This window comes from Egretta garzetta, unplaced genomic scaffold, assembly GCF_000687185.1.
Source record: "Egretta garzetta isolate BGI_Z169 unplaced genomic scaffold, ASM68718v1 scaffold217, whole genome shotgun sequence".
Classification (NCBI taxonomy): domain Eukaryota; kingdom Metazoa; phylum Chordata; class Aves; order Pelecaniformes; family Ardeidae; genus Egretta; species Egretta garzetta.
Window position 1 is genome coordinate 356,808 of NW_009260395.1, and position 27,841 is coordinate 384,648.

The following is a 27,841-nucleotide window of genomic DNA, read 5'->3' on the forward strand; positions in this document are numbered from 1 at the left end:
AATATTTTGTAACAGCAAATTCTGTTTGACAATCTGCCTCTTTCCCCCAGATCCAGCAGTACACCCGTCTTTGGTCCATTCAGAGATAACAGGGTGCCAGCCAACCAATCTCAGCTCCTTTCTTATCTGTCTTCTTTTCTAAAACCATCACCAGCACATTTCCCAGCTCTGTAGAAATCCCAATTATAGATAGTCCATTTCAAAATGCCGCATGGATGAAGCCCCATTCCTGCCAAAGATATGAGAGAACGAAATGAGAGGGCTTGTGCTCCTGTTTTAAATTAGTGAAGTTGTGGAAATACTTAAGACAGTGCCTGAAAACCTGGCATAGAGGAAACAGGATTAGCTGAAAACCCAGGAAGAAATGAAGATAACTGAAAAACATATTTCTGTTACTACTTTCTTTTTGTTAGGCAGTGTCCACGTACAGAAATCATGATCTCTGCCTTTACAAGGTAATTTTTTTGAGAAATGAAGAAAACTCATTGCACGTAGAAAGATGTGAAGTAGTGCATACTGAGTATTAACAGCTGTTTTAGGCTTTGACCAGCTTTTCCCTCTCACTTAAGTGATTCTGAATACATTTTTCCATCTTTTCATTATGCTTTACAGATTATTGTTCTAATTTATAAGCTCACAATCTGACACGTCATAGGAAGAGAGATGGAAGCAGCATTTTTGATCGTTGTTCCAAGAGCAGGAAGGGAACCCAAACATCTACATCACAGTATGCCTAAGGAGAACAATGGGCAGATAGTTTTTGAGATGCAGTTTGGTTTCTTTGGGTTTATGATTTTAAACCAGTAGGTTGTACTGCCATCTTTTTGTGTATTGGGAAATAACGTGAAAGAGAACCGTGATTGCAAGAAAAATTCTGGCATTACTGTAGTCAACGATGTAATAATGCAACTTAGTGACATTAGTTCATTTTAATGCAAGTTAGCAATTTTACACTTAGAGGACATTATGAAATATGCTAAGTGATTTCTGCCTATTGAAAGTTTGTGTTGCGTTTCAGAATGGCTACTTGAGTCAAGGGGTCATGCCAAGCATACAAAACCTTTACCTACATTCGACAGGCTGCTTTAAGTTTGGTAGCTATTACGAGCTCCAGTTTTGGATAAAGACACCATTTTTTTAGGTGTTTTACAAATACAGAGTTACAAAAGAGACATTCATTCATATCAGAACTTGCAATGTAATTATTTCATGTGAAGCAATGTTTTTTTGCGTGGCAGCTATGCTTTATGAGACAACATAAATGGTCTTCTCTGAACTGTTAGACTCTCAGACGATAGCACATTCATTTCCATAAGTATGTCCTGCCCCAGAACTGAAATGAAATAAACTCTCCTCTTTAAACTAAACATCAAGAAGTATATAAGTAAGACAAATATGTTAGCCCCAGTTACAAAGTTATGTAATTTTATTTGGCTTATATGCCTATTTCTGTAAACGCGTCTAAGCTAACATCTATCCTGTTTTATAGTAGAGATTTATATGCGTTTAAAATAAACAGCTGTACAGTTTGCATTTGAATAATGGAATTTGTGATCCACAGAAACAGAAAATCTGCATACATGTTCTTATGATGTATACACAGATGTATTTATGCATGTATTAAACCTTTTCTTAAGTCTTGTTTTAGCTGAAAGGAATTATTTAGAAAGCATACTCCATTCATGGCATTTGACACTGAAACCTGCCTTTCATATCAGGCAGTTAGAGCCTGAAGTCATTAAACACAGGGGCATGGCCAGAATCCATCTTGCACTCAGGTCTGATGAGGTTGGTCTTCCATTTAGGGGGTGAATGGCTTTCACTTTAAATAACCTTGGTCAAATGATTCATTTATATTTTATTTTTTGAAAGATAATCCCTTTTTCTCATTATTTTAATTATTATGTGAGACCTACAGCTATTTAGAAATGCCTTTTATACATAAAAAAGCGGCAAGATTGGTTTTTCAGAGAAAGAAGAAACAACTTGGTGACAAAAAGGGAAGACAGTAGAAGATGCATTTCCAGTAATCCATGCCAAATATTTGATTTTAAAACCACCCAACTGTATTGTGGTCGGTTGTCACCAGCATAATCGTGGGAGGCTAAGAAGAAGCTTTCTCTTAAAATGATTAGAGAAGAAACTGCAAGGCACACAGGAGAAAAAAAAAAAAAGGCGGGGGGGAGAGCTAGCTCAGGGTTTCTTAAGCTTTGGACTTTTGGCCCTCCACAGACAGTAATTCCCTAATGTCATTTTGACATGACATGTCCACAGTAAGCAGAATCTACATCTGAAAAATCCCTTAGCTATGATCACAGCATTATCTGGGGAAAACAGGCAAGCTACAAGATGCTGAAAAAACTTCAGTGCAGTGAGATGATCAAAACAACAAGGCAACATAAAGGAACAAGTGCAAGTAATGAAAACACAATCTGTTTGAGATGCCGGTGTGAGATGTCTTAAGTAATCATAATTCCCAGATATCTAAATAGTCACACAAACAGGCTAACACCCAAACTTCTGGGAAGAGCAGGAGAGAAAATCTCTTGGTATGGGGTTTTGGTGGGGTTTTTTTGTGAAGTTGAAAGTGATAATGCCTAGGATGTTTGAGGGAAGGCAGCAGTATGAAGTACAGAACAAAAAGAAATCTCAGAGAATTCTTGCTGAACAGGCCAGTGATGGCTAATAAGGGTATCTACATTAATCTTAGTGATTCTTTGAAAATATTTTATTCATTACTCCAACTATGTGAAGAACTTAAGGTTAGAATCTTCGGTTTTCAGATTGGAAAACTCAGAAAAGCTAAGTGACATGTCTATAGCTAGTGGAAATTAAGATGGGAGTTAGAGTGAAAATTTACCAACTCCATGCCTTTCACTTAAAATGCGTCTATCTCTCCAGGTACCATTTGCCAGTTCATTAGATCAAGGCTAGGAAAATCAGTAAAAACAATAAGACCACACAATTTATGGGGCAATTCTAGGCTGCCAGAAGCACCTAAGTGTTCTGGGAAAGCCGTTACTACCAATGGTGCTGTGTAAGAAGCACATTTTGGATGTAGCTGACAAAGTAAATTTCAGATTATTTTTAAAATGTATTTACTCATCAAAACACACTTGCACTATGACATAGAAGAAAAATCATGGAAGTGTGGAAATCTCTTATCCACTATAAATTAAACCGAGCTCCTCAAATGTGAGAAGACTAATGGAACAATTGGCACTTCGTATATCTTGATCCCTGAAGTGATAGCTCAGAAGATACCCCTTGAGTGGGGAACAGCTTCAGCAGAGCCCTGGGCACTTTGTCAGCAACTGCTGTTCTGTCAATGCACAGTCACAGTCTGCAGAAGGCAGCAGCAGAATTTTATTTCTAGATCTTGCGAGGAGTTTGTTCTCTCTGACCAAGTTGTATATAATCTCATGATGTGATACCGTGTTCCATTTGCCTGACAGTAATACTACATTCAAATTCTGCTTTGTAGCATCAAAGGGAAAGAAGGAAAGGAAAGGACAAACAACACAGTTTATCAAAAGTATTCAGAAACTCTTCTTATGGAAGTCCCAGTTGTGACCAAAAAATAACTGAAAGTTTCAAGTTAGGGCTTGTGTAATTAGATAATAGCTTTTATTAACCCATAGGAAATTGGTAAAAACAGATGAGATTTTTATCACATATAGCCTCTTAAGATTAACATTGTGTTAAAAAATTAGAAACCATGCTTTCCAGCTCTTTAAAAGATACTTAGAGGTAAGAGTGGCCAAGGAAGCAATGTTATATTTAATGTTATTTAATCCACATGGTGTGGTGAATGTATGTTGCTTTTGCGGACGCCAAAAGGAATCCATGGCTTCATTCATTCTAAATGGTAAACAGCAAAGTAGGAAAAATTTTAAGATTATATCCTTGTGCAATAGCATGAATCAAAATAAACAATGGTTTAACTTCCTAGTGAGGGGACTCTTGACAGTGTGCAATCTGTTACTGAGGGAAGAAAGTAGCAAAAATCCCAGCCTCGCCCCTGCCAACATTCAAAAGCCTGGACTGGACAGGGTGCATTGTACTTCAGTGGGCAACTCGTGTTGGCTGGAAGATTAAGGTGGAAGAGTAAGAAATTGGGAGATAGACTCACCAGTGAAAGAAAAACAGTGTTCTAGAGATGGATCAAATGGCATCACTCCCCTCAGATCGGGCTTTAATTCTAAAAATAAAACTACAAACCAGACAAAAAAACCCATCTCAGTTCAAGTTTGAATGACAAGTGCCTAGGACCTTCATCTTCATACAGGACCAGGTTAGTCACATCTTTCATGATTTCCTGCTTTCCTTTCCTTCCTTTCCCCAGATGTTTCAGAGATCTGGGGAGACATTTCCTAAGTCTGAGGGAGTAGTTAGATGCCTAGTCCCCTTTTAAAGTCACATGGAAGTTTAGTACCAAACTTTTCTGATACTTTAAAAAATGCTTTACTTGAGCTTCCTCATATTACAGCAGAGTTCATGTTTTGTTTCAGTTCAGTTAAATTAGAACACAGGGTTTGACTTATAGAAGTACCATTGGTTCAAAGTGTGAGGTATAAATGATGATAATGCATCCATCAAAACAGTTTAGGTCAGGAGCCATACTGCATGGCTCCACCTCTCATATCTCCTATGAAATTAAGTTAATTCCTGTCAATGACATTTTTGCTGGCAGGAGTACTGCAAATTTAACATGTTTTTCTCAAAAATGAAGAAAAAATATTGTTGCTATTTTTTCCCAAAAGCTACAAATAGTTCTTCTTTTGCATAAGAAAAATCTGTGATTGCGCAGCTATGTATAAAAAACTATTTTTATGTAATCAACTGCCCATTTTATAAGATAACCTCCTGTTTAAAGTTGTAGGATTTTTTTCAGTTCTTCTTCTGCTGGAAAGAAAAATGTCTGTTTAAATGTGCCTATTTTCTCCCTTTTCAAGATAAAAAAGAAAACTAATGTTGTAGAGAATTGGGCCATTTTTAAAACAAAATTCAGACTTCTCTTTGTTCTGATTCATTAAAATGGGATATAAGGGCAGGTTTTATAAAATCTTACATTTTGGGGGGAAAAACAAGCTGCAAAGAAATTTGTTTTCTCTACAAAGGGATATTTGGATGAAGTTCAAATTTGAACTGAAAGAAATAATATGTCTCATAAGGAAATGAATCAATCTAAGAACAGCAAAAAGTGTTTAATCACAGAAGCAAAAAATGTTAATCAGGCAATCTAGGTAAGTTATAAAACATGATTTCTCTAGATATTAATCTAATGAGGATGAGCTTTCCCTCAGCTAGCAAACTGAAGAGGTGATATGATTTTGCAAGAAGATCTTTAACCATCACACGAGTATCTGAAATGTTGAAATGTTAACCTCAATTAAGCCACAGTTGTTTTACTATTGATTCCATAAACCATTTTTTTACTATAGTCCAGCCTAATTTCCGTGCAATCTGTCACGCCTCTCTAAGCTTCTTCTGAAGGGGGGCGGCGGGGAGAAAAAAAAAAAAGTAGGCATTCTATCCTTGAGAAAACCTGCCAGCTTCATGGGAACTTTCTACCAAAACCTTCATGTTTAACTTTTTAAAAAACTTCTATGGTTTTGAAAAGCCTGATATTTTAATAAATTTTTAAAAACAGCAAAAAAAGAACTTCTGTACCAAATGTGGATTCTCATTCATACGACTATGAAAGGTGAATGCTGCATGTGGTTTCTCTATGGGTGAGCATTCAAAGAGAAAGTTTTGGCAGAGTTATGGAAATGCACGTGTATGTGCATTGCCAGGGAGCTATAAATACCAGATCCATGGAGTGCACAGGACTGGAGGACAAAGGCACAGAGACTGGATAATTTATTGCAGAGAGAGCTGTAAAGTACTTTTAAAAATGAGAAAAGATTTGTTAGCATTCAGCAAATGTGAAATTCATGAGGGGAGTTTTATCAAAGAGATTAGCCAAGGCACAGTGGAAGGAGAAATTTTATAAATAAACCCAGTGGAAAATATTTTCTTGTTGTGTAAAAATGTTCCATTGGATTTAAATTATTTGGAATTATATATTAATGAAAGTAAAATACTTCAGTGTTGCAGAAGTTTTCAGATAGAAAGTACTTAAAAATTAAAGCAGTTTTCCTCATAGAAATTTATGAAAGGCCAAGTTACTTTGTGTTCTCCATCAAGAAATGAGAGTTGTCAGCACTTTTCAGAAAACTAGAGATACATGGTCTGTCTGAGAAATACCTGCAAGCCCTGGCTGGGAGGGGTCTGTGCCTGTGGTATGAGAAGGGCGTCAGAGAAGGGCAGCTTGAAATTGCATTGAATCTAGGGATGGACAGAGGAGAAAAACACAGGTGTATGTTTCCTACAGTGAGACTTCTAAAAACGATTTGTAAATGTAGGTGCCAAGTTTTTCATAGTTGCATAGTTTCCTTTTACAGCCAAAAGAGGTAAGTTCCTCTAGTGGATGAATCAGTACACTTAGTTTATCACCCATCTTAAGCTGGGATGATCTGTCTTCTGAATATACCTTTTTCTGTTTTAGAGACAGGGGAGAAAAAAAACCCCAAAACTTTAAAAACCTGACTTTCAGGTGGTAAGAATCAGGTGAGACAGTCCCCTCCGCTCTCCCTATGTGCACATATACATGCAAAGACACACACACTCCTTTTGCAAATTCTTTTGGTACTGGCTTGGAGGAAACTTTAACCAATGTATTAATTTGTGAAGAGCAAACCTTACTCAGTATGAAGCATGGAGAAGACTTCAGCAGTTGGACCTACAAGTCAGTCTTGTCTGGTCACTATGGCCTTCTCTTTTCTATTATTTTGGGCATCTCTCAGGGTAGCCTCCTAAAGTTAATCTCCCGTGTCCATAGTGATCTAGTATAAGACATCGCACACAAAATGCTATATTACAATGCTCAAATTGATTTTAAAATAAGAAAATACTGTGCATGTTAATTAGGCTAATTCAATCCCATTTTCCATTCAATAGGCAAGAAATGCACTGTCACTTTCTGTTATTGTTTCAAGAATTGACTTTGAGCAGAAATAGTCTTTTAGAGACAAATCACAAAAAATGTTTCTGGAAACTTAATTATTAATTAAAAAATGTAACAAGTTTGTATCTTGCTTTGCAATATGTTCTCACATCTGCATTTACACAAACAAAACTGCATTTCCCAAGTTACCATTTGATCTAGCACATTAAACCAAGGTTTTCATTGTTCCTAGGAGAGTATTTTTAAATGAGCTGGCAAGTCAGTTACAGAGAAGTAACCCATTGCTGTGGGTTAAATGTAAAAGACGCTTGTGAATTTTCTGTGCCTTAAGTTTGATGGATCCATCTGTTGGCCTCCAGATAAATATTCCTGCACACTCTTTAGTACATGCTTAATTTTATGCATGCAACTAAACACACTGACCTTTAGGACAAATGCTTACATGTTTTTAGGGTTCCAGAATTTACTGTTGGATTGCAAGATAAAGGTCCATTAAGTGTAATGTTTCTACACATTGGGGCAGCACTCAGAAGCCACAGCTGAGACAGTTGGACCATGGTGCTCAACTTTTTACAGACATTTAATTGGAGACTGGCCTTCCTGTCAAGCGCTTTTAGCCCAAAACAGACCAGAGTTTCAGAGGTTCAGTGCCCAACATACCAGACTTCTCAACATGCAGTTACATCATAGGTGGATAAATATTTGAGAGGAATAAATATTTGAGAGGGTAACGTTTGTGATTCAATTTCTTTTTTAAACTGGAAAGATCTTAATTTAGTCTCTTTTTGTTCACCTTCATCATTAATACTGTATTAAATTCTAGAGAGATAAACTTATTTTAGTTAAAATAATGATGTGATAATATTTTGTTATAATGCTTTAGGCATGATGCTACCCAAAGTGTCATGCATGCCTCCTAAACCAAGGGGAAGATAATTCTTTTGCTTGAAGGAGTTTGTGATTAAAAGGCAAAGGTAGACGATGATTTAGAGGGTGCAGGTTCTATAAATAGAAAATTAATAGGGTTGTGATGGGTGCTTGTTTCATTAGACACAAAAAAATCTGTAGAATTTATAAAAAACTCCGTGTTTCCCTTTTCCCTTTTTCTGGATAGCAGTATTTAGAAATACCCTTTTCTATTCAAGACAATTCTTAAGATAGTAGAAAACTGGTCCTAATACATCTATGTTTTTCGTCTACCCACTTTATGTAACACTGTTTTCTCTTTTATAATGCTATCTGTCATCTTATATCAGTGATTTAATTCATGAAGATACCTCATTAAGTTGGTCTCAGTGCTGGGAATTTTTCTTAATGCAACAGCATAATTTAGTATAAAATCAGCAGTCTCAAACACAACCTAAAGGCAGAGCATATTTGTATCAAATTTGTACTGGATTTGGGTGTGAGATAGTAGAAAACAACATGGGGATGAATTTAGATCACTAGTCCTGTAACTCTAGAGCCCTGACTGGCCTTGTGTCCTCTTCCAGGAGGTGGAGCTCCATGGACTGATCAGGAGGAGGTGGAACAGGGAGCAATGAGGAGAAAGAGAGTGTTGGGATGCTCTGTGCAAAATGAACAGAAACACATTTTGACATTTTAACAGGAAGATCTAATCTCAAAACTGTTTTAGAAATATTACTTGATCTCGTCTCAAGTGTTGCAGCTTTCACACATCTAGGTTGATAAATCATTTGACTTTGGGAGGCAGGACCTTATTTAGACTAAATGATTCTCCCTTCTTCACTTCATCTCACTTGTAGAGCTTGCATCTCCATATGGCTAGGCTGTTACTCTTGGAAGGAGTTTAGGTTGAGAAAATTCGCCCACTACTTTTACATCAATGCTGGCAAATGCAGGTGCACAGCAGCTGAACAAAATAGAGAGTATACAAGTGTGATCCATGAGGACATGGATCACTGACTGCACTGCAGGCACACCTCAAATGAAAGCCTTCATATACTATTGTGGTGGCAAGGAAATATAATTCCTTATACATATATATATATTTTGTCTGGAGGTTACTGGGTGTATTGGCTTTCTGTGGATAGGTTTTGGTTGCAGAGTGGGAGTGCTGCAGGGGTGGCTTCTGTGAGAAGACCCCAGGGGCCACCCCCATGTTCAACAGAGACAGTTTTCAGCTGGGTCAAAATGGACTCACTGCTGGCCAAAGCTGAGCCTATCAGCAATGCTGTGGTGCCTCTGTGATAACATACTTAAGAAAGGGTAAAAAAGCACTGCATAGGAGCAGTGAAAGAGAAGAGTCAGAAAATGTGAGAGGAAAAAACCCTATAGACACCAAGGATGGTGAAGAAGGAGGGGCAGGAGGTAGTGCAGGTGCTGGAGCAAAGATTCCCTTGCAGCCCATGGAGAAGATGCACAGTGACACAGGTTGTCCCTCTGAAAGCCCATGGAGGACCATGGTGGAGCAGATATCCATTCTGCAGCCTATGGAGGACCCCATGCTGCAGCAGGTAGATGTGCCCTTAAGGTAAGCTGCAGTCTGTGAAGAGCCCATACCAGAGCAGGCTTCTGACAGGAGCTGTGGCCCATGGAGAGGAGCCCATGCAGGAACAGGTTTTCTGGCAGGAACTGTGGCCTGTGGGGGACCCATGCTGGAGCAGTCTTTACCTGAAGGACTGTACCCCATGGAGAGTACCTATGGTGTAGCAGTTCTTGAAGAGCTGCAGCCCATGGGAAGGACCCATATTGGAGCAGTTCGTGAAGGACTGTATCCCATGGGAGGACCCCATGCTGGATTAGGGGAACAGTGTGAGGAGGAAGGACAAGCAGAGACAAGTTGTTAAGGACTGACCACAGCCCTCATTCCATATTTGAATCTCCAAAGCATAGGAGGAGATGAAGAGACAGCAATGAAAGACTATCCTCATATCTGGAAAACTTCCATAACACAAACTATTCTGAGTCTTTCAGTTCTGGTGCTTTTATGGTTTGTGAGTTTATGGCAGATCAGTGGGCCTGTCAATATGTCCGTAACTGCCAGCTGTGCCAGGGCTTCCCATGCAGGAGCCTAAAACCTAGGGAAAAGCATTTTAAAATGCTTATACCAGAGCTTGTGTCCTGGAAGACTCACGGTCTGTGAGTCATGGCTCTGAAACAAGATCTACCATGTTACTTCAGTGTTATTCTGTGGGTCTTCCAGATTCCTACCTATATGGTATAGGTACCGTATAGGCTGCTGAGCAAAACTAATGCTGTTGGCAGACCAGCTGTGCTCTGCTTATTAGACTTAACTTTGTAAACATATTGTTAGGGTAGTGCTTATTTGTCTCTTGAGAAATTATAAAACTTTTGAGTGTGACCAAATAATAAAACAAGACCAATATCGTGTAAATATATGTGCAGGTATGTATATGCTTGTGTATTTGTACATAACACATTTCTCACAAACTTCCAGTTGACGTCGTCTGTGTCATTTTCATGGTTATGGTTACAGCTGTATTTGGACTCTTGACTCCCCCTGTGCCTGTTTAGAGTTTTTAAATTATATGGGTATAACTCCCAGAAATCGGTGAATAAGAAGTTGGGACTTTTTGCTTTTTGGTTTTTTTTTCAAGAAGTGATTTGTGTTTAAAGCGTGGGACTTGGCTTTAGAACAGTAACGGGGACTTTGGGAAGTCTTTCACAGAGAAAGAAGACCGCATGTGGCTTGACTGTGTGTCTCAGTAAACCCTGCAGTGTAAAACTTTTGGCATTTTGGCGTTATGATTTATTTTTTTAACTGATGGTCCCATGAGTCACCTGTTCTTTTAAAGTGATAGTACTATCACGTAGTTCAATCGGCTAGAATAGAACATATCTAATTCATATTACAGCTACTGCAATAGCATTATCTTGGCTATTTAAGGTGCATTGCAACATTTTCTCTGGAGACTGACCTCCACATTCATCTTATCTTTGGTAAGACCAATGGCATTGCAAAATTTGCAGGAGGAAATCGTATGTATAATACTGGAATTAAGTTGTCAGCTATGAAGAGATGCCTGGTTTTAAAGACAAATTATTATTCAATATATTTCAAAGTATGCTCATGAAAGTGTATTTGTCACTGCTTTATATTTATGGGGGAAAAAATCTTGAACAAAATTTTCTTAGAATGCTAATATGGGGCTGTGTTTTACCAAGCATAATTTAGTCAATTTCTAATAAGTAAAATGCCTTTAGAAGTGTAAGAGAAATAGATAAAGAATTGGGAAATCCAGGTAGTCATGTTTGCCTGGAGGCGTTTTCTGAGAACAGTAGTGAGTCAAAATGCAAATCCTCATGGTTTTGCTGATTTTTGTGGTCGCTGCTGATTACTGTAAAATTGATTCAGGAGCGTTGCAGCATCTCTGCATATGTTTAAGCCTAATCTCCATAGAGTCACAGGCATTTTTCCGCTCTGTGGGTATTGCACTGAGTATGAAATAATTCTCATAACCTTCATCTTAGCATTTTTTCTTATCAAAGAGCAAAGAAGGACACTAATCAGTAACTTCCCAGTCTTGATCTCGAGTATAGCAGCACGCGTTCTCCTGGACTGATTATTTCAGGACTTTAATGACAGTCACATAATGTTTTATTGCATTTGTACCCAGACTGTAGAAAGGATAGTTTGCTTTGAAAACGTGAAGAATTATTATTCTGTTATTTTTAGTTAAAAGTATTTTAGGGTCATATCATGTTATTTAATGAAATTTCAAGTTTGATGTTTTTCTCTCTTTTTTCTCCATCCTGAGAATGAATTTGAGCCTTAACTCCACTAAGTGTACAGTTTCACAGCTTGACATTGATTTATTGAATTTTTCACCATGTAGAATCCTACTTCAGTAGGAACTGAAGCTACAGTATGAACCATGTGTTACGAAAAGTACCCTTTGCCCTTGTAAAACTGCAAAGAAGTAAGGCAATGCAGGGCCTTAACAAGGGTTTTCTCTAAACAGAAAACAAATTAAGTAACTACTACTTACATACACAAGGTTTACATTCAACTATTTTAGTTGGCAAAGTTAACTGGACTGTGTTTGAAAACAGAGGAGGCCTGCCATTTGCTCACAGAAATGCTTGTAAAACACTGAGAAATCCCTTTGCAGGGGAAGGTAACATGCAGGATGTGACTCCAGAACTGAATGAATGATTATACAGGAAAGATACAAGAAACAAGTGTTTAAGCAAAGGTTATTATTAAGAAAGATTTCGTTGAAGAGATCAGGAGGTATACAGGAAATTTGTTGCAGAAATGTGAGCCTAAGTTAGGGCTCCCAATGAAAACTGAGACTTGCAGAGGACATTAAAACAACAGTAGAAGGTCATTTACATCTTTAAATACAAAGACGGGAAATAGCAAAATAATTGAAGCTGTTATACATTGATGATGGGACAGAAAAACAGGAAAATCTGGTTAGAGACATGAAACTAATAGATACTTCACATTGATTTTCACTCAAGGAGGACATTGACCTTAAAAGAGGCGTGATGGCTAATGGGAATAGGGAAATCACCTCTTTCTTCCAGGGTTCTTGAAGAATCGGTTTACTGAAGGGCAAATGCAATAACAAGTGCTTCTCAGTAGAGCTGTTAAATGAGTTGTGATACATACGATCAGTGAATAGGAAATATAATGACTATTTTAAAAGGGGGACATAGAATCTGGCAGCCATGGACCTAGCAGCTTAACATCAATAGACTGTAAAGTTATAAAACAGATTTTGATGGAAAGAAAGCTTTAAAGTATGGCTATAGACAGAAAATGGCATAAAATGCAACCAGAATTTATTAAGGTAGAAAGTATGGAATTAATCCATATCTTCCAATTGCCAAGAGAATGAAGTAAAATAGACATGCTCCTAAGAGAATTGATTTATGAAAACAGAGTTAAAAGGTAGGCATGAAACTAAGGGGAAGATGGCAACAAATGCTGGTAGAAGAGGAGGTACCAGGCTGGAGAAGCATAGCTAGAGGAGGAAGACACTAAGAGACTGATTTTACCATAGACAGAGATAAAAAGTCAGAGTACCCTGATGGAATTTGCTGGTGAGGCAGAATCAGACATCGATAAAAGTTCAGAGCAGGCTAAGAATATAACTGTGGAACTAAATAATTTTGAGGAGTACAGTAATAGATGTGACATAATGGAAAATGAATAATGGTGACTAATAAAAATATTATGCTATAAGCAGAAACTCATCATTTGGAAGTGGACTGGAAGGAAGAAGAAGAATTTTGATGCCAAAGATGATCGTCAGCCATCAGTGAGGCGCAGATTTAGAAAAATGCAATGTGATCTGAGGATATGTCAGCAGAAGTATTTTACAGCAGAGATGGGGAAGTAATTTAAAAAGAAGCAGAAAGCCTTCAACTGAAATTCTAAACATGCTGACCATCTGTGTTCAAGAAAGATGAGATGAAAGTGGGAAAGCACAGAACAACACTTTTTAGGATGGATAGTGGAATGGCAAACCAGTCTTTGGAAGGATCTAGGAGATGTTGTGTGGGCAAGCAAAGAAAATGCTAAGAGAGTTTTTAAGAGCTGCATATCAACATTTTGAAGGGGAACTTAGGGGAAGGTAGCTTTTTAAAGAAAAGAAGAAAGCTTTTTAAAAAGATTTATTTATACATAATCTGGCTATGAAAATCCTTAGCTGGGGGTTGTAACAGTGGAGCAGCACATAAAATCACTCAACTGCCCTCAAGCCGTTTACTCCAGTTCTTACATCAAAACTTGGTAAATAACCCAAGTCTAAGGAGAAAAAAAATGCAAAATTTGTGGGTTTTGCGCTTTATGCAGTAAATGTAACATGAAAGAATTAAAACTGAACTGGTTTGAATCAGCCTAAGTGTGTATGCTGTACCCTGATTGTGGTGCTCTCACAGGATGACTGTGACCTCTAGGCTAGAAGAGAGGAGGCCATCACCTACTTAAAAGGGTGTGACATAGGTCTTCCCATGTATAAGGCTACATGTAAGAATGGGTTGTGAGGAGGGAGATTCTTTAGCAGAAGAGCATAGAAAATACATCCTTAGGAGAAAATGGATATGATGATCAGTCTGAACTGACTGTTCCTTTCTCCGTCTTAGAATCATAGAATTGTTTAGGTTGGAAAAGACCTTTAAGATCATCGAGTCTAACTGTTAACCTAACACTGCCATCCCACCACTAAACCATATCCTTAAGCATCTCGTCTCCCTGTCTTTTAAATACCTCCAAGGATGGGGACTCAACCAGCTAATTTGTCCTGATGTCCAATCAAAACCTCCCCTGGTGCAACTTGAGGCCATTTCCTTTTGTCCTATTGCTTGTTGGGAGAAGAGACCAACACCCACCTCGCTACACCCTCCTGTCAGGCAGTTGTAGAGAGCGATAAGGTCTCCCTTCAGCCTCCTCTTCTCCAGGCTAACAACCCCAGCTCCCTCAGCTGCTCCTCATCAGACTTGGGCTCCAGACCCCTCACCAGCTTTGTGGCTCTCCTCTGGACATGTTCCAGCAATGCAATGTCTTCCCTGAAGTGAGGGGCCCAAAACTGAACACAGTATTCGAGGTGCAGCCTCACCAGTGCTGAATCTTCTATGATTCTGGGTTAGGTAACACTATTAATGATCACACAGTTTCTAATAAGTTGCTTTGTACTTCACAAAAAGTGGGATGTTTTTCATTGGGCCCTTCATGAGTTGTCAGAAAAGCAGTGTTTTCTCAAGAAAATGCCCTTGTGCCTGCTTTTATGTGCATAGATCAGTAAAGCCCTTATCCGGTCTTCTGAAATCAATAGAAGTCTTCCTCTGTGTGTTAAATGAGTCCAAGAGCAAATCAGAACTTAGAATATATATTCAGGTCATTTGTTTCCCGGTTTTGAGGCTGACGCAGAGTAGAAATAAAAGGGTTGGGGCAAGTCTGGTCACGTTGACTTGCTATGTTTTCCTTCAGTTGCTCTGTTAAAGTCAAGAAGGTTGTTCATGAAGTAGTTTTTTAGTCAGTGTCTGTAGTAGAGTTTTAACATAGCACAAGGGCTACCTGCTTAAAAGCAAATGAAGGTTCTACATTGTTACAGTTCAAAATGTTCAAATTTCACTTATGAGATCAGTAACATTTTTGTGGTAACTTTTCGGAGGTAAAGGAAATGATCAGTGCCTGATAATATGCAGAGCTGTGGTTAAAACAGCATATGTTGACTTCTCACTGGTGCACAAAAATACTTAGTTATTTTATGTTTTATTTTAGGGTAAAAACACTATAGATAATGTAACATTCTATGGCTAGGATCCAAAAGTGACAAAGTGTTATTTAGCTATTTATTTATTGGTTTTCAGAATGAAACACATGAACATTGTGTATATTTGAGTGGAAATGGAAATCTTCAGATTAAAACTTTTGAGATGTTGGGACGTATAAGTACATGTTCACAGGTTTTGTCACTGGCTGAACTCTGTTTTGGTTTTTTTTTTCCTTCCAGTTTGCTCCCAGTATTCTAGAGGAGTTTTTGCCATTTTTGGACTATACGATAAGAGATCAGTACATACCTTGACCTCATTCTGCAGCGCCTTGCACATCTCCCTCATCACGCCGAGTTTCCCCACGGAGGGTGAGAGTCAGTTTGTGCTGCAGCTGCGGCCGTCTCTGCGGGGAGCCCTCTTGAGCTTGCTGGATCATTATGAATGGAACCGCTTTGTCTTCCTGTATGACACAGATCGAGGTGAGTTGTGACCCAGCTTTCTTATCCTTTTAGTTCAAATGACTTTTGCAAGAGCTGTGCATTTTTATATCGCATTGAGAGCTTGGGGAGTCAAATTTTAAAGGATCTTTGAGGTGAAATACCTCTGAGTGAGTAGCTGTGTGGCTGAAGGAAAAACTCCTTCGTCTGCAAATATTGGATATTGGATGCACGTAGTATGTAATTGACCGGCCAAAGCCTGTGCTTTAAGTCTAGAATACTAAAACACTTTAACTAATGTTAGTGAAACAAAGACACAGTTCAATAAGTCGGATTTTACAGCTCTGTTCACTCTTCAACTCCATAAGTGACAGAGTACAGAGAAGTAGAGAGGACCAGCCACTTCTCTGCACCTGTGCTGGTGTAAGCTGAGATGTGAGTGAGCCCTGTGGGGCTTCCATGCTTTGGAAGGTCGAGGCACAGGGAGGCTCATGCAGTGTGAGGCCCTCAGGCTGCGGCAGAGAAGCGGAGGTAAGAGGCAATACCTGCCAGGCGGGGGGTATCCATAGGGCAGCAGAAGCCCATCTTCTACTTCTTTCATCTGGAGTTAACTCTGTGCTGGACTACACTTATAAAATGTATAGCGCGTTACACAAAAGCCTGCATTTTCTATCCACATTCTCCATTCCACATCCCAGAGCATCTCAGAATCTTCGAAGTGGTAAAAAACTGCAAGTGCATCGCTGCGCCTCTCCAATCCGTGCTGAATTAAGTAAAATCTCCTGTTCTCCACGTTGTGTGTTCACTCTGCTGGCAAAGCCCTTTGCCTTTGTTTATGGAATAGGACTGAGCCAACATGTCTGAGCTTCTGTGGAAGAGGCAAGACTTTTATGTTGATGGCTTGCTTTCAGGGGGAAGTGAGCGGCATAGCTGTAGTCAAATAATTATTTTACTACAGCTGTTTCAATATAGCTCCCCATGTGGACGGTCTATTCTGGAATTAAAGTGGCTTTATTCCAGTATAATTACTCCGCAGTAGAAACAGGGAATTATACTGACCTAACTAAATCTGTTTAATTATTTGATTATGGCTGTAGAAGTCAATTTTCTCATATATACAAGCACTAAATTTTAGTGAGTTTTTAGCTCAATATACTGCCTAAATACCTGAATTTAAATCAAAATGAGTAATGGAACAAGATGAAAGAGTTTGTATTGTTCCATAATTGGTTTTTTTTTATTATTTAAAAATAAAGATTTTTTTAATGTTTGCTGGACTTACAAAGGAAGTTCTGGGAAGGATTATAGAATGCATTAGATAACTGGAAAGAGAAAAAAATAGTGAATTTGAAAGTATTCCTAGTTATGGGTAACAAGAAAACAAGCACGTAATTACAGATGTGATCCTACAAGTTTAACAAATTGTTAAGAGAAGGAGTGCACAACCTGAAGTCACCTTTCTCATCTAAATTCTCATGCTTAATTAGATTGAGACATCATTTTTAAGCATGTGGTATCACACCAAGGGCAGTTTCAGAACGTCATCTATAACAAACGATTCTTATGACACTGAACTCAGCAACTCTGCACTCATCAGTGTGTCTCTGATAAAGAGATGGCATTTGCCAGCTTGGATGCAGGGGTTGCTACATTGGATAGTCTCTCAAATTATGAATAGGTCTTGCGACTCAGTTTAACGCAGGAGTAAATGACTGTAAAGATACATCATTACTGAATAATTTTCACTACCTTTCCACGTAGAAATTTTTAATGTGGAGCTGAGATAAGATAAGAAAAAAAGTATGATCTCTTACTATCAGTGTAACTGGAAAAAGAAAAAAAATCATTGATGTTGCATCTCAGGGTCTCTGTCAGTGAGGCCAGAACTTCACCTTGTCCAGATTTTTGCCAAAACTCCTTCCTTTACATTGCCAGATGTCTCCCTGTCTCTCTGAGCAGCCCCATCCAACCAAACTGAAGGAAGTGGAACCCCCTTAGCCTTTTGGTTTGGACACCAGGCCTGTGAGTTGATCTTTGCAGCTTAACCAAGAAGCTATAAATAAACTCTTACAGGGGGAGGCAAGCAATAAGCATAAATTCCAGCCAGACGCAGTAGCTGTTTGTGAAGAAGGCAGCACTGAGCAGCTATCAGTATTGTAAAAGGCAGAAGTCCTTAGCAGAAGGCAGTACGACAGAATGAACTTAGGCAAATCTTCAGCAGTAGTGGTGATGGGCTGTGGCGAGCAAATGCATGTTGTTTTCAGATCTGCTTTCCTGGCCTTTCCCTCCTGCTTGCTTCGTGGTTCTGTTGCATGCAGTTTAGTTGATGCTTACTCTTAGGGGTGAACAATTAAATCCTGTTGTTAAGGTATCTCTGCTGTATCACTTCATTCATCTCTTTGACAGCCCCTCAGCTCCCTGCAGAACCCCAGTCTCTTTGCTACTGGGGGCATCTATGAGAGCATTTCAGTTCAGGTCAGGAATGCACTTTTGTCGCATCTCTCCAAGTCATTCCCACATACCGCACTTGGGTTTACACCATGGAGTAGTCTTGGAGCTCACAAACTCTGTTGAGGTGATGGCTTCAGCTGTTATGTTAAATCTCCCTTTCTGATGTTCTGCCAAACTTGCAGTCCAGAAAATCACTGTCCTGTGACAGGATGCAGCTACTAGGAAGAATGGAAAAGACACAAAATTAATTGGATCTAGCAGGGGATATTACAGGAAACAAGAACAGGTTTTGCAAAAGACATTAGACCTAAGAGAAAGATGAAGGAAAATTCAACTCATTATTTAACAGGGAAAGTGAGCAAGTAAAGAGTGACACAGAAGGCTAAAGCCTCAAGGGTCCTTTTGTTTCAATACATTCTTCTTTCTTTTACCCTCCTTCCATAAAAATATTTAATTGTGACCCAGTGCTTAATACAATTAATATTAACAACAAGGTGCCAGGAACACAGGCAGGACAGGGAAAAAGCAGGCTGAAGAACACTTCTGCAAAGCATAGTGGGAAAGGGCTGAAATGAAAACCATGCCTCCTTGAGATATCCAGAGGAAAGGGAAGTCCAGCAGCGGTGAAGGCTCAGTTAATATTTGATGTCACCTCTAAAGCGACTTAAGTGAAAGAATCAAATGAGTAGACCAGAAGAACATTTAGTTTATATATGTTGTTTTATTGTGATTGAGAGGTATTTCTTTGAAAAAGAGGCATACGATCAAGTGGAGCTGCACATCTGCAAATCCATGGGATTTTTGACCTAGTGCAGCTATGCCTACAGTATGATTTTGCTAGTTGACAACAATATTTTCTAGCACCAGAAAACAAAAGTTGGACCCTGAAGCCACAGAATAAAGCTGGAGAAGTTTGTGTGAAGTGTGAGAAGCTGTTTAAGAACAGAATCATAGGATCATTTAGGTTGGAAAAGACCCTTAAGATCATCGAGTCCAACCACTAACCTAACATTGCCAAGGCCACCACTAAACCATGTCCCTAAGCGCCATGTCTACATGTCTTCTAAATACCTCCAGCAATAGTGACTCAACCACTTCCCTGGGCAGCCCATTCCCATGCTTGACAATCCTTTCAGAGAAGAATTTTTTCCTAATATCCAATATAGAATCGAGAGATGCAAGAATTGAGCATGCAGGAGGTCGGTGTTAGTTTTCCACAATGTGTGTAGCCTTACTGAGAGCTGGAATGGCTGAAGTTGTTAGTAAAATTGCAGGGATTACTCAGAGCTGAGGGGTCCCAGGGTGGAGAGCGGTAGAGGGCCTGCGGGGCAGCCTGGGACACCAGGGAGGATGGCAGCCAGCAAGCTGGAAACTGCTTTCACAAAAATTCAGTGGCCATTTGAATTCAGTCATGTTTCCCAGCCAGTTTTCAGTCCCTGACTGTGACTAAAGAGTGGTAGCACAAGAGGTAGAGCTACCAGCTGGCCTAGCAGTTGGCCCACCAGAGGCAAGGACTGTAAAATAGTTATAGTTCTCTAGAAATTCGGCATCATGTGTGAGCCTGTTTATGTACCTTGTTGATGCTCTTTTTTTTTCCTTTGCTCCTTGTAATTACATATTGTTCATTAAGCCAACTCAGTCATGGTTGCAGGTGAGGAAAATCAGCTTGCTGTGCACAAGGTAAATTGCATTTTCATACATTTCTGGATAGTGCTTTTGTAGCAACCCCTTTAAAGTTGAAACTATTTTGGTTTATGACAATCTAAACCTGGCAGAAGGTTTACACAAGTCCTGATGGCCTGTTCGAATTAATCCTACAGTACATAGAGTAGCAATCTCCAAGCGTTTGTCTTTGAGGACTTGTGGAGGATTGGTGAGTCTCAGATGTTTGGAGAAGGCAAAGAAAGGTATGGGAAATTTATAGCTCTCTCTCTTATTTTGAGGCAGATTATGGAGTTGGTTATTTACAATCAGTTTATCAGGCTAATCTAATTTTCTCTCTTTGGCAGAGTAGCTGGCCCAGCAGTAAGCAGTAAGTTTGGTTTATCCATGATTAGTAACTCCAGTGATATTTCCTCATGCCTGACATTCTCCCAGAAAAAAACCCCAGAAAACTAGAGCTTCAACTATAGCATGGCATCTTGAATATTAGAAACCATAGCCCCAAAATTGTTATTAACGACACATTTTAAAAGTAAGAGGACGTCCCAGGTGAGATGCAAGGGATTTGTCTTTGCTCTGGTCTAGTGAACATCCAGTGTGAATTTGCACGATAGCACAGAGAATGGATTTTGTGGGTACTCAGCCCGGCTGAGGTAAGAGTGATACAAGACAGGTTCGGAGTCAAAGTGATCTTGCTAAATAGATAGATCAAGAAGGTGAAAGATGATAAAGATGGCACAAAGGGTAAACTTACTATGGAAGAATCAAAGGTACAAACACAAAGTGCAGAGTAACTAGCTCAGCACTGGTATCATGGGAAATGTTTCAGGAGTTGTGGTGAGCCATAAGAATAATCTAAGTCCAAACTGCTGTTTCCAATAAAGTAAATGCTATTTTGAAATTTAGGGAAAATGTTGCATGTGAGAAATGAAAGCTGAATATTACTCTCTCCCAGCTGGCTGTGCTCCTGTGTCATGTGTTGGGATTTCCACTGCAGCAGAAAAGATCAAAATTTCCAGTAAGCTGAGGAAGTGAAATGGGATCGAGTGGATAAAGCACACAGAGGACATGATGGTGGTGGCGCTGTGTCCCACCAATTTTTCTTTTCCCTTCAAAAGCACCGGGTACTGTTCACAGCTATATCAATGGCCTTTGGTACGATCATGGCACAAGGATCAGGCATGTGTTGCTGGAATGGCACTTTGCTCACTGACCAGCACATACAGATATCACATATATAAGTTTCAAGGGTCCAGAGGAGAGGAAGAATATTAAAAAAAAGGATCATGACCTGTGAGAGAAAGCTTCAGGAATTGAGATTTTTTTAATTCTAGGCCTGTTAAGGAGCAAAGACCAACTCTTCTTTGTACCCATTGAGATCAAAGCAAGAATTAGAATTATTTTGCAGGAAGGCAGATTTAAGGTGTTACTGGGAAAAATGTTTCTGTAAGGTTAGAATAATCTGAGGAGATTGTGGGGATTCTTACTACTAGAGGTTTTAAAGAAGAGGTTAGAACATATCTGCAGTGGTGATCTGCTTTGCTACGTTCCCACCTCAGATGATCTCTTATGTCTCCTCAGGATTTATATATTTATGTAATTTTCATGATTTCTCTAGAAAACTGGGAATAGCTTCTTCAAAGTCCTTTGGACTCTGCAAAGATAATTTTCTACTATGGAGCAACTTTCAATAATATATTATTCCTATTCAATTATATATATCGCCTTTGTAAAACATTTAGTATGTTCTATTATTAAAAAATCAGATCAAAAACATTCCAAGTGACTTAGATAAAAACACTGTAAAATCAGGTCTACGGAGTGTAATTATAATATGGTACTCAATAGGTTAAGTTATCATTAGCTGGGCGTTTAAGGAACTGCAAGAATTGGCCCTACATCAAGCTTTACTTGATATTTTTACTGCACTTCTGAACAAATTTGTCAATATCTTAATAATGAAAAGAGTAATAATATAATAGCAAGTTGGAAAGCTATTTCAATGGTTAGCTCAACTGAAAGAGCTAGACATACTAAAGCCAGTAGTAATATAGAAATACAGCCTACACGTTTATCTCCATAAAAATGCTGAGTCAAGGCTCTTTTTTGTGAAATAAGTTAAAAAGACTAAGTGTTGCTAATACACAGCAAATTGAATATGAACTTGCAACACAGTACTGCCAAAAAAAAAAAGGTTTTGCCACCAAGTGCTGTTTAGTTGTTATTTTCTGCATAACACTGTTAAGCCCAGACCTACATCGCTCTTACCTTAAACTGCTAGAATGTCACAGGGTGTTTCAGGTAAGCCTGAGAAACAACAGTTAGATGCTGGATCATAGAGAAGATTATGCTGGGAATCTGACTTTGTTCAGTTGCAGTGATCCACTTGGTCTTGGGCCCTTTTTTCATTATGATCACCAGGAAGAATTTGGAAGGATTCCCACAATAAGCATTTCTCATCCTACTGACCTTTGGCAAAATGTCCAAGAATAAAAGAAAAACAGAAGTTCATGACTGTGTCCACTAAAAATGAAAGGTTCTTACCTGCATCATGCAGCTAACGTACCAAACTTCTGTGAAGCAAAGATCAGTGCTGTCATGATACCTCAGAAATACCAATATGATGTATTCCAGAAAACAAACAGCATCCAATACCTGGTCTTGTAGTATTTTATTAGAATACTCTAACATCTGGTCTGTAGGTTTGAACTTTTCCATATTTTGTGTCTTTACAATTCCTGAGATCAAAATCATCAGTGTTTTTACCATGCCAACTGTGACCTGTTTCAGAGTAGTTCCATCAAGTCCAATGGCTAAAGTGGTTTGGTGTTTCAATAGCCCAAATTCATCCCAGAATAGGATGGCACTTATGCTGTAGGTGAGAAAAAAAAAAAAATCCTCACTAGATTTAATAAAAAAGGTGTTTGTCTTCAGCAAACACTCTACATAGGCAGTGAATCATGTCATACATATTGGGATCCAAATACTACTGCGTTTGCTGTTTACCAAACTTGTGTTGTGATTTTGTGCAGGCCAATCTGAACTGGTACACAAAACATAGAGAAAAATTTGTTTTATTAAATAACAGTGAGTGTCGAAAACTGTAGTAAGTTTGTCAACCTCCTTCATATGATCTGCTTCTGCCTATTCTCAGTAACCGTAAATTCCATGTTTTTAATGGAATAGACCAATGTGCTTTATCCATCGATAACTGGTTTGCAGCAAATTTTGTTTTGCCAGTGTTAGTGCATTAATAATTATATCAGCAACATGCTGGCTTGTCCTCATCTTCTCAGCAGGTGATAACAGCTTGAAAGTATAGGTAGTAAATGCACACATGAAACTAAAATGCAACTGGATCCTAACATCAGCATCAGTAATGATACCGTGACATTCCATCTTTCCCTTGTCTTACCACCAAAGAGAAGCAATAATGGTAAACGAGCATGGTCATCATGTAATGAGCTCAGAACTCACTACATATGAAAATCTTCCAAGAGCTTTCAGGCTGCTTCATTAAATAGAAGTACTTCTCTTGTTAATTGAAATGACTGAATGTTAGATCAAGGTTGAAATTAACAGAAAATACAGGTATGGAAATCAAAAGTTGATCATCAAGTGTACAGATGAGTCCCCTGACTTTGCTATTCCCTGTGAGATGTGGATCAAACTAAGCTGCATCAGAACTTTTCTGGGTGTTTTGGTCATCTAGCTAATCACTCAGAATATGCAGCACAGCCTAATATGCATATGCCATAGAAATATATAAATCAGAAAATATTAAATAAACTGCTGCTCATTATTTTCCTGAACTGAAGAATTTGCTTTCCTGTATTCTGGGTTAGTGGATGCCATGGAGAAGGCAAGAGACACGTGATAATTTTAAATCTTGCTTTGCAAGTTGCCATGCCAGTGAATCAGTTTTGCCCTTTTTAATGATTTTTTTTTTTTTTTTGTGACAGTGTGACAGAATCGTTAGAGCTAAGTTCTTTTCTCAGTAGCATTTATCTCAGGTTTGCAGATGTGTAGTTCAAGAGTGTGCCTGTAGTTTCTATATGCTTTTATATTCCAACATCCTAACAAAAATAACATTGCTACTTCCAGTGGCTTGTTCTAATAATATCAGAGCAATTGCATTTACAGAACCTGTCACAAACAGTTAATTTGTTGTCACCTGCATATGTAACACATTCCTTTAAATGGAAACATCATTTTTAGCTGTTAGTTACACACATTCTGTATTTACTTGAGAGCAGGAAAGTGCGGTCTGTATTTCTGAATATCTGTTTCTGTTTATTTAAGAGCTTTTCCACACAAGGAAGTTATACTGCAGTTAGTAAAGGAAGTGACTTCACAGTATAGCTGTTTTTCTGAAAAAAAAAAAACAACCCAACCCTCCTGTATTGGCATTTTTACTCTAGATTGTCTGCATAGCAAATTTAAGTTCAGTTGCTCTTATGAGTAGCAACTCTGAGCATGTTTCTGAGTACGTGCTGTACCTGAGTATGTGCATACATATTGCTCTGGGTAGCAATTTTAGTCACTTGCCCTATACAGATAAGCCATCATGAAAGGTCTGCATACTGTATGCTAGGAACTGTATGCTGTAAAAATTGTTTTTATGATTATTTGATCCCAAATAAGAGCAATGGATTTATATGCATACTAATGAGACTTACATTGATCTTTTCCATGGATTAAATAAATTACTTCCAGAGGACAAAGTTTTAAGCAGAAATTTGTGTTGTGGTTTGCTGATATTTAGCCTTCATATTAATCTTTAGGACAGACTCCGCCCTTCCTTACATATATTTATATCAGTGGTATCATGATTGACAAAACCTGCAAAAACCTATCTTCAGCGAAGGGACTGTGGCAGCCTTACATCAGCATAACCAAGAGTATCTTTTCTAAGTATGAGGCCGTCCTATGTTACCACCACACATTGGTCCATAGTAACACTGCAGACAGTTGATAGATAAAACATCCAGCAGTGTGGACCTCCAAAGACAGCCTTGAAAAGACTCAGACGAGGAAGCCAGCCACACATCTAAATGCTTATGCTTTAGAAATTTATTTCAGTGTGGACATCTGAGTCCTGCAGCTGCTGTACATAGCCTTTTATATGGCCACAGGTGGTGGCTTCAGTGCTGGAGCACAGAGCGGTAGCAAACAAAGGGGAGTATAGTCGATGCTGCCAGAGACCAGACATAGTGCCAATTTAATAGTGAATGTAAAACAAATACTTGTGCCAATTTGTTTCTAAATGCATTTTTAGTTAGAAAAATTAGCTTGTCTTTTGAGAGCATTATCTATGTGTGGATGAATGTTCCAAGTTTTAATACAGTATAAAGCAGGCTTTTTAAAAATCAAAATAAATAAACAAAATATAGACTTACAAATATCAAAACCTACTATTCTATTGTTTATGCTCTTATTGTTTAAAAAAGAATCAAACTGTATTAAACTAATTTATTTCTTCATGTTCACTCCTTGGCATATTTTGTGAGACATTTATCCCTTATGTAATACAAATTACTTCTCTGGAGCTGCAGTAGCAGCAGCAAGTAAAGGTAATTTAGCATTAGAGTATGTTGTGAAGTAAATCCATGTTTGTATACGAGCAGTTCTGGAGATCTGGAGTTTCACATTCTTAATTCATGTGATCAAACATTTTCTGCTTCTGTGAAGAATGCGTATTCCAATATATTCAGATTATTTTTGCTATTTTGATATGCATTTTGCCTGTAAATGGAATATATTTTAGGCATTTCCCTCATTAATTACATCTGAATCCTATTTGCATACATATTTGTACAAATAATTTGGCTTTGGTCGATTCCAAAAGGAGAGGTGGAAGTGTAGAGATCCTTTTAAAATGATTGACTACTTATCACGGTACTACAGATGCTATTTCTGCGCTCTGCACAGGGAATTTCCTGCACTAGTATTTACAGATGATAGTATTAACAGCTGCTTCTGTTACCAAAATTGCAGTGAATATTGAGGTATTTAGCATTTTGCAATTGGAAAGAGAGTTACCAAAGGGTCCTTCAATCCTAAGGACCCAAAATCCCTCTTTTGTACTACTACCTTGGTGGGTTTTAATATTAATGCACACCTGGATGCTGCAGGAAGTTTTCCTGTGGGCAAGGGACATACATTTTGTTCCCAGTTTGACTTGGACTGCAAGTGGCAAACAGAACATTTAATGTAGTTTTGAAGATCTGGGCATAATAAGGGACAAAAGTGTCACCAAAGAGAGGAGTTGTGAATGCAAAACTGTGGTTGCTAGTCTAGATCCCTGGAACAAATACACATCTTATGTTAACCCATCAGTGGGAAAAAAGAAAGAAACTGTCCTACAAGTAAGGACTTGCATCCTAGATCTTCCCTCTCCTAACGGAGAGCCCAGTCAGCATGAGACAGTTGTTACTCTGGAAGGTCTCCTATAGACACTTTTATTTCATAAAAGCTATTGGAGCTAATTTTCCTCTGTTGAGAGTTCAGAGTAAGAAAACTAAATATCAAATGGCAAGTGAAGGTACACGTTACAAAAAATGGACAGTAGTCAACAAGTCTTGAACATGTAAAGATAAGCAACATTTTTTAAGTGAGCTATTCAAAGAAGTTCCTCATAATAGAGAAATGTGTTTGCAGAAGCTTGTTATGAAATGGTTTGGTCTGTATGAATGAAATCGAGTGGAAAGGAAGCAGTTTACTTTGTTAGTAAACTTGGTAAAAACAAGGCATAAAGATATGTCTGTATTCAAATACATCCTGTAAAAAACAAAGTACTGTATTTTTTTAATGGGATAAGGGCAGTTTCAAATAGGTCTAAATTATTCAAAATACTGTTATGAAACTTTAAATATTGGTAGTGAAATAAGGCTTCTTTGCCAACCTTACATTGTAAACAGAGTTTACATTTAGTAGTACAAAGCAGGTCATGAACCTGACTCTTAAACACAAGCGGCTATCCCAAGCACAGACCTATCAATTATTTTTGAGTGGGATCTCCTTTCGTTTGTGTTGATGGTGTGGATGGCTTTTTATCATTTTGTATATGTGTATATATATGTGTGTATGTATGTATGTATGTGCCTAATAATGGTTATACCTCTTAGCTTTGTCTTGATGCAGAACAGTTGAAATCATTTAAATATCAAAAATCTTGTCGTAGAAGTTCAGACCATACCACTGAAAAATCTTCTAGCAGTAAATTTAGATTGTATTTTCTTCCCTTTTGTTTGTTTAATTTGTATTTTCATTCTCATTAAGCGTTATTTAAAACCAAAACCTTTTACAGCGTTCGGTTAGTCTGTCTCAACATCTTCAATATTTCATTTTAAAACTATTCAAAACAGGAAATTCATCTAAACTAGCCTTTTCCCATGAAAAGGATTTTGATGTTTATTTTTCAAAGAAATAGATTTGGGGGGAAAATTTCCCGGCTAATTCTATCAAATAATTGTTTTAATGAGAAAAGAATATCCTTCCCCTGTAGTGTTTCTTTAAAAAAAGTTTTGAAACATCAGTATGTCACTGTTTATATCTTTTAAGTTGCGCCTTGTGCTAGGTTGATTTCACATCAAATTTCTCCTTAAATGAGCAAAGCATTCTGCCAGGTATTTCCTAATACAACTCCATGCTCTTGGTCTTGAGGCAGAATGTAAGTCCCTGTCTGGGTTCTGTGGGAAGCCAGGGGCGATGTTCACAGTGTGCCTTTTTGCACAGGACTTGACTATTCTGTGAAATATTCCCCCAACAGACCCACTTGATGCAGCCTTCTCATTTTAAAACCGATCTTTTCCCCTTATGAGAAGAGGAACTTCTTTTCTCCTTTGTATCAGAATATCCAGTTACAGGTTCCTAATCCCACTTCTGCATCATGGGCTGTATATAGAACTGCAGCAACTTTATCTTCTGTCGCTTCAGAAGCTCGGTTTGATAGGGCCTCCCAAAATTTGGCTTATCTATTTTGTTGCTCACATTTCCACTGCTGCAGGGAGGTTTAATTATCTTCAACTGCATTATGTCATGAATCACCTCAGGATGTATTTCTGCA

General features: G+C 38.4%; 1 protein-coding gene across 3 annotated transcripts in view; it reads left to right on the plus strand.

Annotated features, from left to right (window-relative positions):
* GRIA4 (glutamate ionotropic receptor AMPA type subunit 4) overlaps positions 1–27,841 on the plus strand; it is a 234,368-nt gene that overhangs the window by 60,163 nt on the left and 146,364 nt on the right. For all 3 annotated transcript variants that reach the window (XM_009643037.2, XM_009643038.2, XM_009643039.2), the window contains exon 3: positions 15,463–15,702. In XM_009643037.2, the coding sequence (XP_009641332.1) occupies positions 15,463–15,702 (240 nt within the window). The remainder of the gene's footprint in view (positions 1–15,462; positions 15,703–27,841) is intronic.